Source organism: Oculina patagonica, chromosome 7, assembly GCF_052425735.1.
Source record: "Oculina patagonica isolate OP01 chromosome 7, crgOcupat, whole genome shotgun sequence".
NCBI lineage: Eukaryota > Metazoa > Cnidaria > Anthozoa > Scleractinia > Oculinidae > Oculina > Oculina patagonica.
Genome location: NC_135764.1, coordinates 10574817 through 10588118, shown reverse-complemented (window position 1 = coordinate 10588118; position 13302 = coordinate 10574817). Strand labels below are relative to the sequence as shown.

The 13302-nt window shown below is 38.7% G+C and overlaps 1 protein-coding gene across 2 annotated transcripts in view; it reads right to left on the bottom strand.

Annotated features, from left to right (window-relative positions):
- Window positions 1–13302, bottom strand: part of LOC144660683 (uncharacterized) — a 56146-nt gene that overhangs the window by 4135 nt on the left and 38709 nt on the right. For both annotated transcript variants that reach the window (XM_078521386.1, XM_078521387.1), the window contains exons 14-18: window positions 7917–8090; window positions 6799–6954; window positions 5015–5158; window positions 1323–1654; window positions 389–532 (exon numbers count right to left, since the gene is read on the bottom strand). In XM_078521386.1, coding sequence (XP_078377512.1) covers window positions 389–532; window positions 1323–1654; window positions 5015–5158; window positions 6799–6954; window positions 7917–8090 — 950 coding nt within the window. The remainder of the gene's footprint in view (window positions 1–388; window positions 533–1322; window positions 1655–5014; window positions 5159–6798; window positions 6955–7916; window positions 8091–13302) is intronic.

The window sequence follows — 13302 nt, the reverse complement described above, 5'->3', positions numbered from 1 at the left end:
ATTTCTTTTGTATTTTCTTTATGAATTATTAATGAGTTTTTAACTTATCATAATTGTATTGATATTTGTTTTATATTCTTATGTTCTAGATACTAGATAACTAATACTGAAAGGCCCCACTGGGGAGTGTTCTAAAAAAAATGTGTTGTATCGTGAACCATACCACGAGCATACCGGCGCTCAAAACTTTACAAAATTGGAAAGCGGTCAAAGTTCGTTTTTGCACTTACAGTATCAATGCGTTGTTAACCAGACAGTTAACAAGAATAAAGGAAATCATCAACTAAAAAAATTTGTGTCGATGCAACACTTAATTCTCAGAACTAACAATAAAATAAATGTCTGTTAGTCAGTAAGGAGAAATTTGTTTTCGAACTTGTTTTAATACCTGAACGTAGAGAGGCTTGCTTAACGACACCTTGAGCGGGAAATCTCTGATGCCGTAAGGAAGCAAGTAATCCTCGTCTTTAAATACAGAAATTTCAAGCGTGAACTCGGTTTTTATTTTACCGCCGTCCATAGTCATCTTAACCTGGAAGAGGTTGACAGTCACAATTATCAAAAGATTTACGTTCATGTTTGCTATTGACTTTTATAAACACTTGTGCCACACAACACTTCGAAAGCGTTGACGTTGGGCGATTTCGCCCGTGAGATAGTGTTACTCTGTCTTTTTTTAAAGGGGGGGGGGGGGGAGGGATTTAACTCAATAGTTAGGCTGGATGTGCCCTGCTGCCATCAGGGATCTTTTCGTATCGAAACAACATCATGGTGACCGTAGCCTTACTTGTTTGCAGGCGAAACCCAAAGTTATCACTAAAAGGTTACTTTTAATTGTCCTTTTAAAAAGTAATATCATTAGACCTTTAAAAAAAATCTTATGATATAACTTTTTATGCCTCACGACCTGCATATCCTGCTATTCCAAGACTTTGGCTTACGGACAGGTGCAAAACACCTTTCCAACTAACCAGTTCTACGATTACAAAAAACTATGCAATCTCTAAATAATCGGTGAGAAATTACCACAAAGAAGAAACTGGTCGAAACTGAAAAAGATTAAAACTCATACATTTTTTGGTCAGATCTACTTTTACCTTTTTCCTAAAAACGCACAACCTACAGTAGTGCGTTTTTATTTCTCTTTGCGTTAAATTCACGATTGTTTGTCGATTCTCTCAGCCAATCAGATTGAAGACGAGATCCAATTCTTTAATTTACTCTCACAACCTGTTCGGGTAAAACCGTAGCACTAAAACGTCACTACACACTTCGAAGATCATATCATTCATTCCTATTACTATTCATTCCTATTCATTCACCTTTCTAGGAATAATCCCGAATGTTGACGTCACGCCTTCCTTGGTGTAGTAACAACTGAAAGGAATGGAAAGTTCTGGCATTCTTGTTATCACACCCTCCATATCGACTGCGTCCTCTTCCACGTGGTTGCTATAGACAACCGCCTCGTTCGTGTGACTGGTGACCGTTCCGCAACCCATCAGGGGCGCGACAAGGCTAAAATGAGTCTCATTTGCTGTTGCTATACACGAGCGGTTGTCAAGGCGGAGATGTATGGGTGTAAAGCCGTTTAACACCCCCCTCTCCACGTCGATTTGCATTTCACTTTTCCTGCAGGTTATCGTTACTCCCTCTGTTAAACAACAAGAACAACGAAAACATTGTGAGAGCGAGGAAGGAGCTAGGAGGGAGGGAGAGAGTAAGGGAGGAGTGGGAGTGGGTGAGTCAGCGAAGGAGAGGGGTTGGGAGATGGAGTGAGCGACTGCAAGAGGGAGGGAGGCAGAGAGTAAGGGAGGAGTGGGAGTGGGTGAGTCAGCGAAGGAGAGAGGTTGGGGGAGGGAGTGAGCGACTGCAAGAGGGAGGGAGGCAGAGAGTAAGGGAGGAGTGGGAGTGGGTGAGTCAGCGAAGGAGAGAGGTTGGGGGAGGGAGTGAGCGACTGCAAGAGGGAGGGAGGCAGAGAGTAAGGGAGGGAGTGAGGTAGGCAATAAAGGAGCTGCATCAGCCTTTTTCACCTTTTTGACACTCTTATGTTTTAAAATACCCGGTAGTCTTTTAAGCTGCGAGTAAGAATTATCCTTCTATCGGGAACGGCTTTTGCGTAAAAAATGCCTCAGCTGATCACTGATATCCGACCACTCTTCCAGTCTACTCGACCCGTGTTACGTCACCGTCAGAGAGTACTGGAAACACGTCATACGCAGGAGCAATTGAAAGCAAAGTCTTTTTCCAATAGACAGACAAACTTTTCCTTTTTTTTCTTCTGAAAATCATTTACCAGTGAAAATACAAATCATGAAAACAGTTTTTAAAAAATCTGACGCCGCATAATTTTGTTTAAGGTAATGACATTTATATCGAGGTTTTATCGTTGAGGATACCGGTATAAGCATAATGACAATATTTTAGGGCATAATTGATGCTTACGTATGATAATGTAGTTGTTATTATGCTGACATAATTATTTAAAAGTCCTAATTTTAACCACAACTCTCCGTCGCCGCCGCCTCGCCATGTTGGATGATTGATATCCCATGCCATTTCCGGTTTTGCCGTGGGAATTCCTCAGTAAAGAATTCTTTCTAAATATAAAAGAACCTTTTATTTTTGATAACTCATTTGAAAGCCTTGGTGTTCAATGAAATCTGATTGATTTTGCTCCTTCAAAAATGTTTAAGAGGAAATCCGCCAGGACTTCGAGTAGTTATTGGACAAAATTATGTACCAAAACTATTTACACCTCATTGCAAGCTTTTGTGTTACTGCTTCAAATATCTTATCGAAGAAATCTTTTCTAACAACACCAAACATTGAAAACAAATTTCGAAGTTCCACTGAATTCCCATGAATCGCTTAAAAGATGTGAGCTTTTGCCCATAGCTTGTGAACTTTGAACATCATTTTCTCAGACTCTGATAAGAAACTGTTGTACCAAAATTATTTCCACCTAATTGCAATCTTTTTTGTTACTGCTTCAAATATCTTATCAAAAGAAATCTTTTCTAACAACACCAGACATCGAAAACAAATTTCGAAGTTCCACTGAATTCCACTGAATCGCTTAAAGACGAATTTACAAAATGGCTACACGTGAGATTTTGCCTATAGCTTGTGAACTTTGAAATTCATTTTCTCAGACTCTGATACGAAATTGTTGTTGGTGTTATCACAGATAATTACTTACATCTTTACCTTTTATTAAGGCTAAGAAATAACGCAATAGGATTAAAATTATTCTGGTACTTGATTTTTGTCCAACTTTAATAAATATTACTCGACTATTACTAGTGGATTCCGTCTTAAATTCTTAAAGCGGAAAGTTTGGCTGCAGTAAAATTATTTCCGACCTGGATAAAGCAGCTGGATAAAGTTATGCGAGCGCGAAAACGTTTTGTGCTGTAGTTTCGGTTTCCTACTGATCGTGAAGGTTCATCGTACAGGCGTGTGAAACGACTTGCAAATACTTTTAATATTTAAATCAATTACGAAAGCTTTCTGAAGCATGGTAAAGCAAATGCATTTCTGCAAGACACGATGATCATTGTCATCATTTGGCGACCCTTGCGTTACATAGCTGTCCGCACCATGACCTCATGACGGGAACACTTATCAAACACTCATTATTTTGAAAAGATTCCTTTGCAGCCCGGGTGCAAGATGGTCCAGGATTATTGGGAAATTTTCGCCGTGTAATCCTAAGATACTAAAAACGAGTGGTTATAACTATCTTTTCCTAGACTCTCGCTTTGCTGAGCAAATCCAGATGAGCGGCATCTGTATTGACAAACAAATAAAGCTTCTTTCATTGATTATCATATCAGCAAGCATGAACGAAATTAAATAGCTTTGAAAAAGCGAAAAAAATTCCTAAACCATTTCCAACCTACCATAGGTATTGTTTCGTTTTCCATTTCCTTTTACAAAGGTAACTCCCAGCGCCGAAATGGCCAGCAGATAAATAAACAGAGAAGCCATTTCGAGAGACAACTACCCACTATCACAAACCGGTGATCGAAAATCGCGTGGCTATTGAACCCCCGGTATGTGGATATCTGATACCTAACCACAAAAAACAATTTTTGTCTGCCGCCTGTTTTGTGAGAAATTTATATTGAATCCGTCGGAGAATGCACATACATGTAATTTCCAGTTGGTTGTAATTTGTCGCATGCATATTGCAAAAAGAACAAAAGAGAGCATTCAATCGCGTAAATTTTTCTTTTGCCACACACATCGTTGCGTGGCTTCTCAAGAGACTGCACATACATACAAACTACAAAGGTCTACACACACGTGTCACGTCTTCCCGAAAGTAAGGGACGGACCATTATTTTCTTGGAGGGGGGGTGGGGGGGGGATGAAAAATGTTCCTCTGCAAACTTTTTTTTTTTTTGCACCTCTGCATAAACTAAATTGCATTCTTTTTAATATTTTTCATCCCCCCCCCCCCCCCCCCGCCTCCAAAAAAATAATAGTTCGTCCCTAATGTTTAACTTGGGAACTTGCCGAACGTAGGTTACTCTCTTCGTCACGATTGCAGCAAACGGCAAAGCTGAGTACCATTTTTTGGGCTGGTAGGATCATACAAACGACTTCAGTGGTTACCAATTATAATCCTGGACTAAGAAGAAATCTCATTTGACATGATAGTGCTTTGGGGAATTACTTTTTATTTTTCCTATGATACGTCACATGTTAGAAACCTATCTAGTAATTTTACGAATTGTAATTGGCTCGATTATTTTTTGGGAAAAGTGACGGAGAGTCAAACCCCTGACTTGTCCCCAGTCGACTTTTGAGTCCGTTGCGAGTCTAGGAGGGAATCATGAGAAGGACTTCGCGTCTTGCAGCGCCTAAAAGGCGACTGGGGATGAGTCAGGTGAAAACACAGGCATGCCAATTTACATGTACAGTTACTTGCTCATTTTGCTTGACAAGTTAAAAGACAAAAGGTGATTTAGGCACGCGAGTTTTAGCAAAACAGAGTTACACAAACCTGTTATTGAAGAGCTCTTGTAACCAATACATTTCCTACGGCAGCCATCAAAGCAGCAAATTTCTCCGTCCCGCGGGCAATCGTTGGTACACAAAGGCTTCAGAGAAGTGGTACAGTGGTAATCCTTCGGAGCAGGACACTTTACTACGAAGCAACAAACAAACAAAGAAACAAACAAAGTATAAGGCCCCGTCCACACTGACCCGGGTAAATTTGAAAACGGAGAAATTTGAAAACGCCGAGTAAAATGTTTTCCGTCCACATTAACCCGGGTAAATTTGAAAACGATACGCTTCATTAGTAAGTAAAAGTAAAAGTAAAGTCTTTATTTAACGAGGGTAGCACTAAAATAACATAAAAAATACTAACAAAAAAGTGGCCCTCTAAAATTATTTACAATAAAATATAAAAATACACTATTTCACGCTCCAAGTCCAAACGCTCATTGGTGAGCGTTTTTGAAAAGCTCCGTTTTCGGTAACCGAAAACGCCGTTTCAGCTGAGTGTGGACGGTTGGCGTAACCGGAGAAAAAAAGATGCGTTTTCAAATTTACCCGGGGCAGTGTGGACGGGGCCTAAATCTAATATTGGAGAATGCAATTGATGATTTTAAGAAACAAGGCGTGGTGAGGTCAAAATGAAAAACACACTGCGGTGACAAATATGTCAAAACAACGAATGTCAGAAAAAAAAATTGATTTAAAAAACTTAACGTTTCGTATGCTTCAACGTACATCTTCAGAACGACCGTTATCTAGACATGCATTACTTTGTCATGTTTGTCACCGCAGTGTGTCTTGTATTTTATTTACTAAGGTTAAAGTGGCCTAAGAATAAAAGTTTCTACTATAAGGCAGGGTCACCTTTCAATTCCGCGTTAGCCAATATGGCCATGTAGAGGTGATGGGGACACTCGTTAGATCAGTAGTTAAAAAAGGAATTTAAAAGGTGGGGGCGTTTTTACTACGTAGAGGAACAATTAAAAATTCTGTAACTGTAAAACGATTGAAATGAAACACTCTGAGTGTACTAAAACAACGATTTTCAACTCTTAAAGGCTACCACGAGCATACTGATGGACACTCTTCGGGACTTCGGGAAGTTTACTTTAGAACATGTTAACAATGAAATACTACTGGAGAACAACTATCCGCCGACCTTGGAAAAGCGTCTGCCTTTGCAGAAGATCAAGCAGAAGACTAAAGTAGGTTTAGGACCCCAGATCACTCAAACTATGAGGAGGGCATGTGATCAACTATCGTTGACTGTACACCAATTCCCAGAAAGTAAAACTGAAAGGGAATGACATCATCAGTTGTAGAAGATAAAAAGTACTCAATGACTGTCCCCAAGGGTAACAGACTTCAGTTTTGTTTCCCCTTGACCCTTAATGTTCCTCGCATCACTGTGCGATACGTTCAGCTTTCAAATTTGCATTGAGATATATTCTTTATATTTCAACTGTTGACTCCCGATTATAGTACGAACAAAACAGTGAATAAATTCTTAGCGTTTGTCCACAACTTCGAATTTCTTCGCTTTCATACCGTGTTTTGAGCTGCACGTCCTGATTTAGTCCAAGCTTTAACCTTTTGTCCCCATAGGGAGCTAGTGAGTTTTGTTCTCCCTAGAAAATTTTGACGGGCGTCACGTGATACGTTTTGTCCAATAAAAAAAAGCCTGCATTTCGGTTTGGGGGTTATAACAATTTCATTTGGGCCTTCTTACAAAACCACAACGCAATTTCAAAATAAGTAACATGACCCCACCTGCCAGTAACCTACCTGCAGCAGCTCCACTTTCTTTCGGAGAGACACAGATCTTGTAGCATCCATTGGAGCAACATTTCTTGTCTTTGACACAGTCGTTGTCCATATAGCACTCGTCCACGGACGCACATGCCGGAGGAGCAGGGAGGACTGGGCACGACCCTGTCTTATCTTTAATTTAATTTTTATAAAATGAATTTATTAGCACTCCGTTATATTCATATAAAGGGGCTTTTAGTTGAAGAATCATGATGGTATTTTTATAACTTAACAGTTAACGTTTTAATGTTAGCTAATGAAGCTTTAAAATCGTTAGAATTCTTAAAAGATTTTACGTCATTTTGCGTTCGTTCCTGATGGAAGAAACAACACGAATCTAAGAAAAATGTTTTAACTTTTTTTTAAAAAAAAACTCTTTGTTTGGGTATTCCACGAATTTTTCTGATAATTAAACTCGTCCGTTGTTATTTCAGAAGGTAGTCGGTAGAATGTTATTTTCTAAACGAAAACTAGCACACTCACTAGTATTTTGATAACAGTCACACCAACATGGCGCAACGAGCAAATCTCATGTTGCTTAGCAACGAGAATCCATCATGTTGCTTGGCAACGAAGATACCTTATGATCGAGAAGACAAGATGTTGTCGCCAACAGGTAATAGTTCCTCCGACTCAAATGGGAGAACAAAATCGTGTCCTGGTTCGCACAGCCCTTTTCAGTTAGGTTCCTTCCCGTACTTCGAGTAGTTATTGGACAAAATTAGCTACCAAAACAATTTACACCTTCTTGCAAGCTTTTCTGTTACTGCTTCAAGTATCTTATCAAACCAAACATCGAAAACAAATTTCGAAGTTCCACTGAATCGCTTAAAGACAATTTTACAAATTGGCTACACTTGAGATTTTGCATATAGCTTTTTGAACTGTGAAATTTATATTTTAGTGTCTGATAAGAAATTGTTGTTGGTGTTAACGTTATAACAGGTAATTACTTACATCTGTACCTTTTATTAAGAGTAGGAAATAAGTAACGCAATAGGATTTAAATTATTCTGGTACTCGATTTTTGTCCAAATAAAATAAATATTACTTGACTTCCTGGTGGATTCAGTTTTTATAACGTATCCCCTTACTTAGTTTCGCTGAAGAACTGTCTTCAGGATCCCAGCACTGCCTCCTGCAGCCAGTGAAACAACAGTACGTGCCATTCTCACACTCCACGTCATCATTACACATGTGCCCGAGTTCCACGTGACATTTATCCAAAGGCGTAGTGTTACGACACTTGCTTGCTGGATCTAAAGTAACTAATACATAAAGAATATTTTCAGTTTTTAACAACCGAATTAATCACCTTCACAATTATGACTTAGGGACGTAACAGTAACAAACAAGCGGAATGAGTATACAGTCCCGGCCAAAAGACTTGAGACGCTTTATGTTTTTGCTTAAAAACGATCTTTAGCTTCGCCTCCCCCTCCTCACCCCCCAGGGCAATGATGATGTTAAACCAGCAATATTTCAACATTGTGTTGGGAGGGAGGGGAGGAAGGGAAATTGCAAACCGCTTCTCACTAGCAAATACTTTGTGACTGGGCGGTATATTTCGATGTGTTCCAAGGACTTTTGGCAGGGATTGTAGGTTATCGTTTTCATTATTTTATCGACGTTATCCTCGGCGTCGTCGTCGTTGTTAAACTCCCTTATAATAAAGTGAATAGCAAAGATTTATTTTTTAATTTGACTGCTATATTTTAACATTCAGCCGACGTAATATCTAGATAATAAGTTTAATTAATAAGTCAAAAACAACAACAATAGCAAAGCTCATGACATAAAACTAGTTTCACACTGGAAAATAACCTGTTTGGTTTGCTTCCGTCATTGCGAAACTTTGATGGGATTCCATAATACCCTTATTTACGTAAGAGCATAAACATTCTTACATTTCTTACGTCATTGATAAACTGGCCAATGAATAACAAGGCCTGTTTGTTGTTACCATAAAGCTTACATTCCATCAAAGTAGAAGAGCTCCCCAAAAAATTCTACGTTTCAATGATTGGTACTGATTCAGTAGAGAATGACTGATTTTAAAGGATTTTTATTTAGAATTTTAAACTCGCTGAGTTATTTGGCCGTATTTCAAGATGACGTAAGAACGTAAACATTCTCATATTTCTTACGTCAGCGCTGATTTGACCAATGAACGACAAGCCGGTAGCACCTTTTCAACCTAACTGTAAATTAGACGCTCCTTAAAAGCAGATTCAGTTTTGGTGAATTATCTTCAACGCGAGAACGCGAGTATGACGGCCAAATATCCTGACATGAAATTTGACCTGTCCCCCGATGAAGAATCTCTTTTCTCGAGTGCCGAAAATCCGATGCCTGCAACTGCGGCAAATACATTGTTAGAGGAGGGTAAGTAAATGTTCAGATTTCACTCGGACACTGAAAACAAACAGCGTAATATCATAGCGAAACATGGACGGCGTTCTTTACGATGTGCGTTCCAATTAATTTTGCTCCGGCAGAAGCGTATTCAGTCTTCAAATGCATCAAAGTGTTAATCATCGTTTTTTTGCCAAGATTTTGCAGACTGTTATGCAAAAGGTATCAACACTGTCCATTCACCAAAACGTATTTGCAGCGAAAATCAGCTAACATATTTGTTGTGATTACGCAACACTATGCTTTGGTGTTATTCAAAAAATTAAAATTCAGTGATTTCTCCTTAAATTTTAGTTAAAAGAGAGTAGAGTTATAGCGAGTAATATCCAAAAGTTTGCTTTTTAATTAGTTAGACCGTATTATCGATGATCAGATTTAAACTGACGCGAAAAAATGAAACTGTCACTAAAAATGTTTTGGCACATTTATACAGCCATCTTTGTTATTTAAATTGAAAAACACACTCAAAAATGACATCATTTTAACGTTTAGTCTATCAAGTTTTTGTTTGGGAAATCAGCTACACTTTCTGAAATGAGTCGCAGTTTGGTAAAGCAAACCAAATTATCAGACTTAATCATTGTTCCTGTTAATTCCTATGCATGGCACAATAAGCCAAGAAAATCAGTTTCTGGATAATCAACATACACTCAGAATTCCATCACAGAAATAGTTGCCAGCGTTAAACAAAAATGAAAATCTTTATTCCAGGTCGGTCAAAAAAACTTTTTCTTGGAAAGCGATGATGTTTCGATGTTTTTTCGCTGTGTGTTACTTTGACGGCGTCCGAAAACAACAAATTCCATTATTTTACCCCCTGGCTAAAATGCAATGTTCTATTGGACGAGAAATAACACATGACGCGCATCAAAACTATATAACCCCCGCGAACAAAACTCAATAACTTCCAAGGGCGATAATAGTTTAAACCTTGGACTTGCACGTGGTCAAGTCATAACGTGATCACGTGCAAGAACGACATGAACCTTGGACTTGCACGTGATTACGTCATGACTTGCGTCATGCGGAAACTTTGAGAGTGCGTCGTGGACTCTGATGCTGAATAAAAATTCAAAAATCAGAACAATTTTCAGGTCATGGCCACAAAAAAACGCTTTCAAATCAAAAACATATGAAGAAATCGAAGAACTTATACGGGACAGCGATAGTGATCGTATGGCGTGTAAACCAATCTAAACTCAGGATTTGCTTTATACACCATTTTAATAAGTCAAGGGGCCATTTTGAATTTTTATTTTTCCGCAAATGACGTTATTAATAAAATATTCAAAATGACACCTCGGCCTATTACAATGTAGATACTTTATCTTAATACTTCGAGGCACAAATGAATATTTCATTAACGACGTCATTCGCGGAAAGTTAAATATTCAAAATGGCGTCTCGACCTATTAAAAGGGTGTATACCATGGCTAGTTTTTAATAATCGATGTTGTTTTACTCCAGGGCAATTGTTATCACAGTCTCAGGACACAACGCCTGCCGTTGACAAGCCAAAGATCGCACGCACGCGATTTACAATTTATCAGAAAGTTGCCCTTGAGAACTCGTTCCTTTCATCTTTGTATTTAACGGGCAAGGAGCGAGACGCCCTGGCCTACAGACTTGGACTATGTCCGACTATTGTGCAGGTGATATGCTATACTGCTTTCTTTACTTAAAAATGTATGTATTATGTTTTGCTACACTTACATAAAAAAATGAAACCGTTGTTCTAGTCACTGGGTTTAATTTCCTTCTGACCATGTTTTAATCTTCATGCAGTTTGATAAGTGGTTTTTATACCAACTCTCATGTAACTAAACCTATTTATGTTGTTTTTTAACTAAGAATGTACTAAACAAACACAAAATCAGAAGATTCTGAATATTTTGATTTACTACATATTGCATGGATTTTATGTTAATTCCTGTTTATTTGTCTCGTAGACCTGGTTCAAAAACAGGCGATTTAAATGGCGTAAAGAATTCAAGATGGCAGGTGGACCTCATCCGGAGCCTGGAATGCCACCATCACCAGTGCTTCTCTACCCCAATCCCCCGCCCTTGACATACCGGGAGTCCTCCGTGAGGCCTGAGTTCCAGCAGCATGCCTGGGATGGAAGCTTGTGCGGGTGCCGTCCGAGCGGTGCTCCGCGCGTGTTCCGTAGTAACGGCAACACCCACTGGTGAAAAGGGCTCGCGCCATAAATTGTATCTATATTATTAAAATTGCTCAAATCTCGTAAAAAATTTAAGTCTTTTGCAGTGCAGTTTTTACTAAGTACCCAAGTCATGAGGGTGGTAAATGTTTTTTTCTTAATCCGAGATAGGCCCCCTTTTTCCCCGTGAATTGTGAAATGACCATTTTTTCCTCGTGAAACGTGATTTGGTCACATAGCCGTAAACGGTGAACCGACTTTTTTCATGAGAAATTACTATTGTTTTATCTCGCGAAATGTTACTGTAAACCGCGATTTTTTCTTCCTTTAAAAAAACCCCATCCAGTTAGTGCTTATAAACAAGACCAGTGCTTGACCAGTGCATGACCGTGACTGTTTCACTCTGGGCCCAGGTCACTCTATTCCAATGGTAATTTAACACCTTTTATCTCGGTTTCGTGAAATGGCCATTTTATTTTGCGTAAACGTCATCTAGAACCCCCCCCCCCCCCCCTTAACCACCCTCAGTAATGTTCGCAATCAGAATTATCCTTTGTTTTCTTTTTAACAAAATTTGTAATGTTTTTTGGTTGATTTTGAATCAGAGTGTTATTCCAGGATATACTTTATGTTCATTAGTTTTCTACCTACATTTCTTTCGCCATTTGATATTAAACAGGTTATTGAGTATACTCCCCCCCCCCCCGAAATACCCCGTTTAATTCTAACCCCCCAAATTTCAGGCACAAAAAATCAATCCGATTATAAGCTTTCCAGAATACAATACCATGTCTATTTATATTTCGTGTCTATTTATATTTTGTATGAGTCAAATATTGCAGTGCTTGCTTTGTATTTTATGTTGTAAGAGTATGCTCAGACCCGTTATGTTCATTTAAAGACTGTAGGGCTTTATATCGTTTTTTTGTTTAGAGAGTTTTACCATGTGGTAATACTTGTATGCACCTTAACAGTTTTAGTCGCTCAATCCCTTCCAAATGTAAATCCATATATTTTTGTAACGCAAACCTCCTTTCAAATATAAGCCCACCGGAGGGGCGGTGGGTAAAAAAAAGCCTAGGACCTTACAGTAGAGCCCCCTCCGTCTCCCCCACCCCCGTCCCCCCCGTTAAAAAACAGGTCAAGATTTTATTTCAGATGAAGAAGAACCAAGTTCTACTCAATATCTAGCTATGTGTTCATCATGTTATATAGCAAATTTGTATCGAAAATAACAAACAGGCCAGGTCAATAAAATTCATTCTATGATTCATTTGCCTCTTGTAGTGTTTCTTTTTTCATGTTAATTAGTTTAATTATGCTTCACTGACATTTTGTGATGGACTGTCACATGCAAACCGCCATGACGCAAACAACTTAAGATCAGGCTGGGCGCAATGCTTACTGGGACATGCATTTCAAAAAGGAACTTTTGTACACGGTCAAGCTATTACTCAGTCAAAAGTGGAACTAAACAGACCATTTCAACAACAACAAATAAATGAAATAACAATTCAACAACTTTATAGAACACTGAAACACTATCCCCCACGACGAATTATCTTCAGTGTATCTTTAGAAAATAGTTTTTGACCTCAGTTATCGAAAAAAAACGCGATTTGTCCGTGTTTTGCCAAATAGTTTATCTTCGCGCCACTAACAAATTCCATTTTTGGCTCAAATTCGTTCAGAAATGTTAAATTTGTAGTCAAACGTAAGCGATACTAGTATTGGTTTACGATTAGTAATAAGTAAACTACATATTAAGACGGATTCCGCTGAAAGTTCGAGCAATGAGTGCAAAAATTAAGTACCAAAAACCTACTCATAGTACGGTAACCTTTTACATATATACTATTTGAAACATCGCACTGAAATTCATTTCTTTCAGTGACCCCGTGATT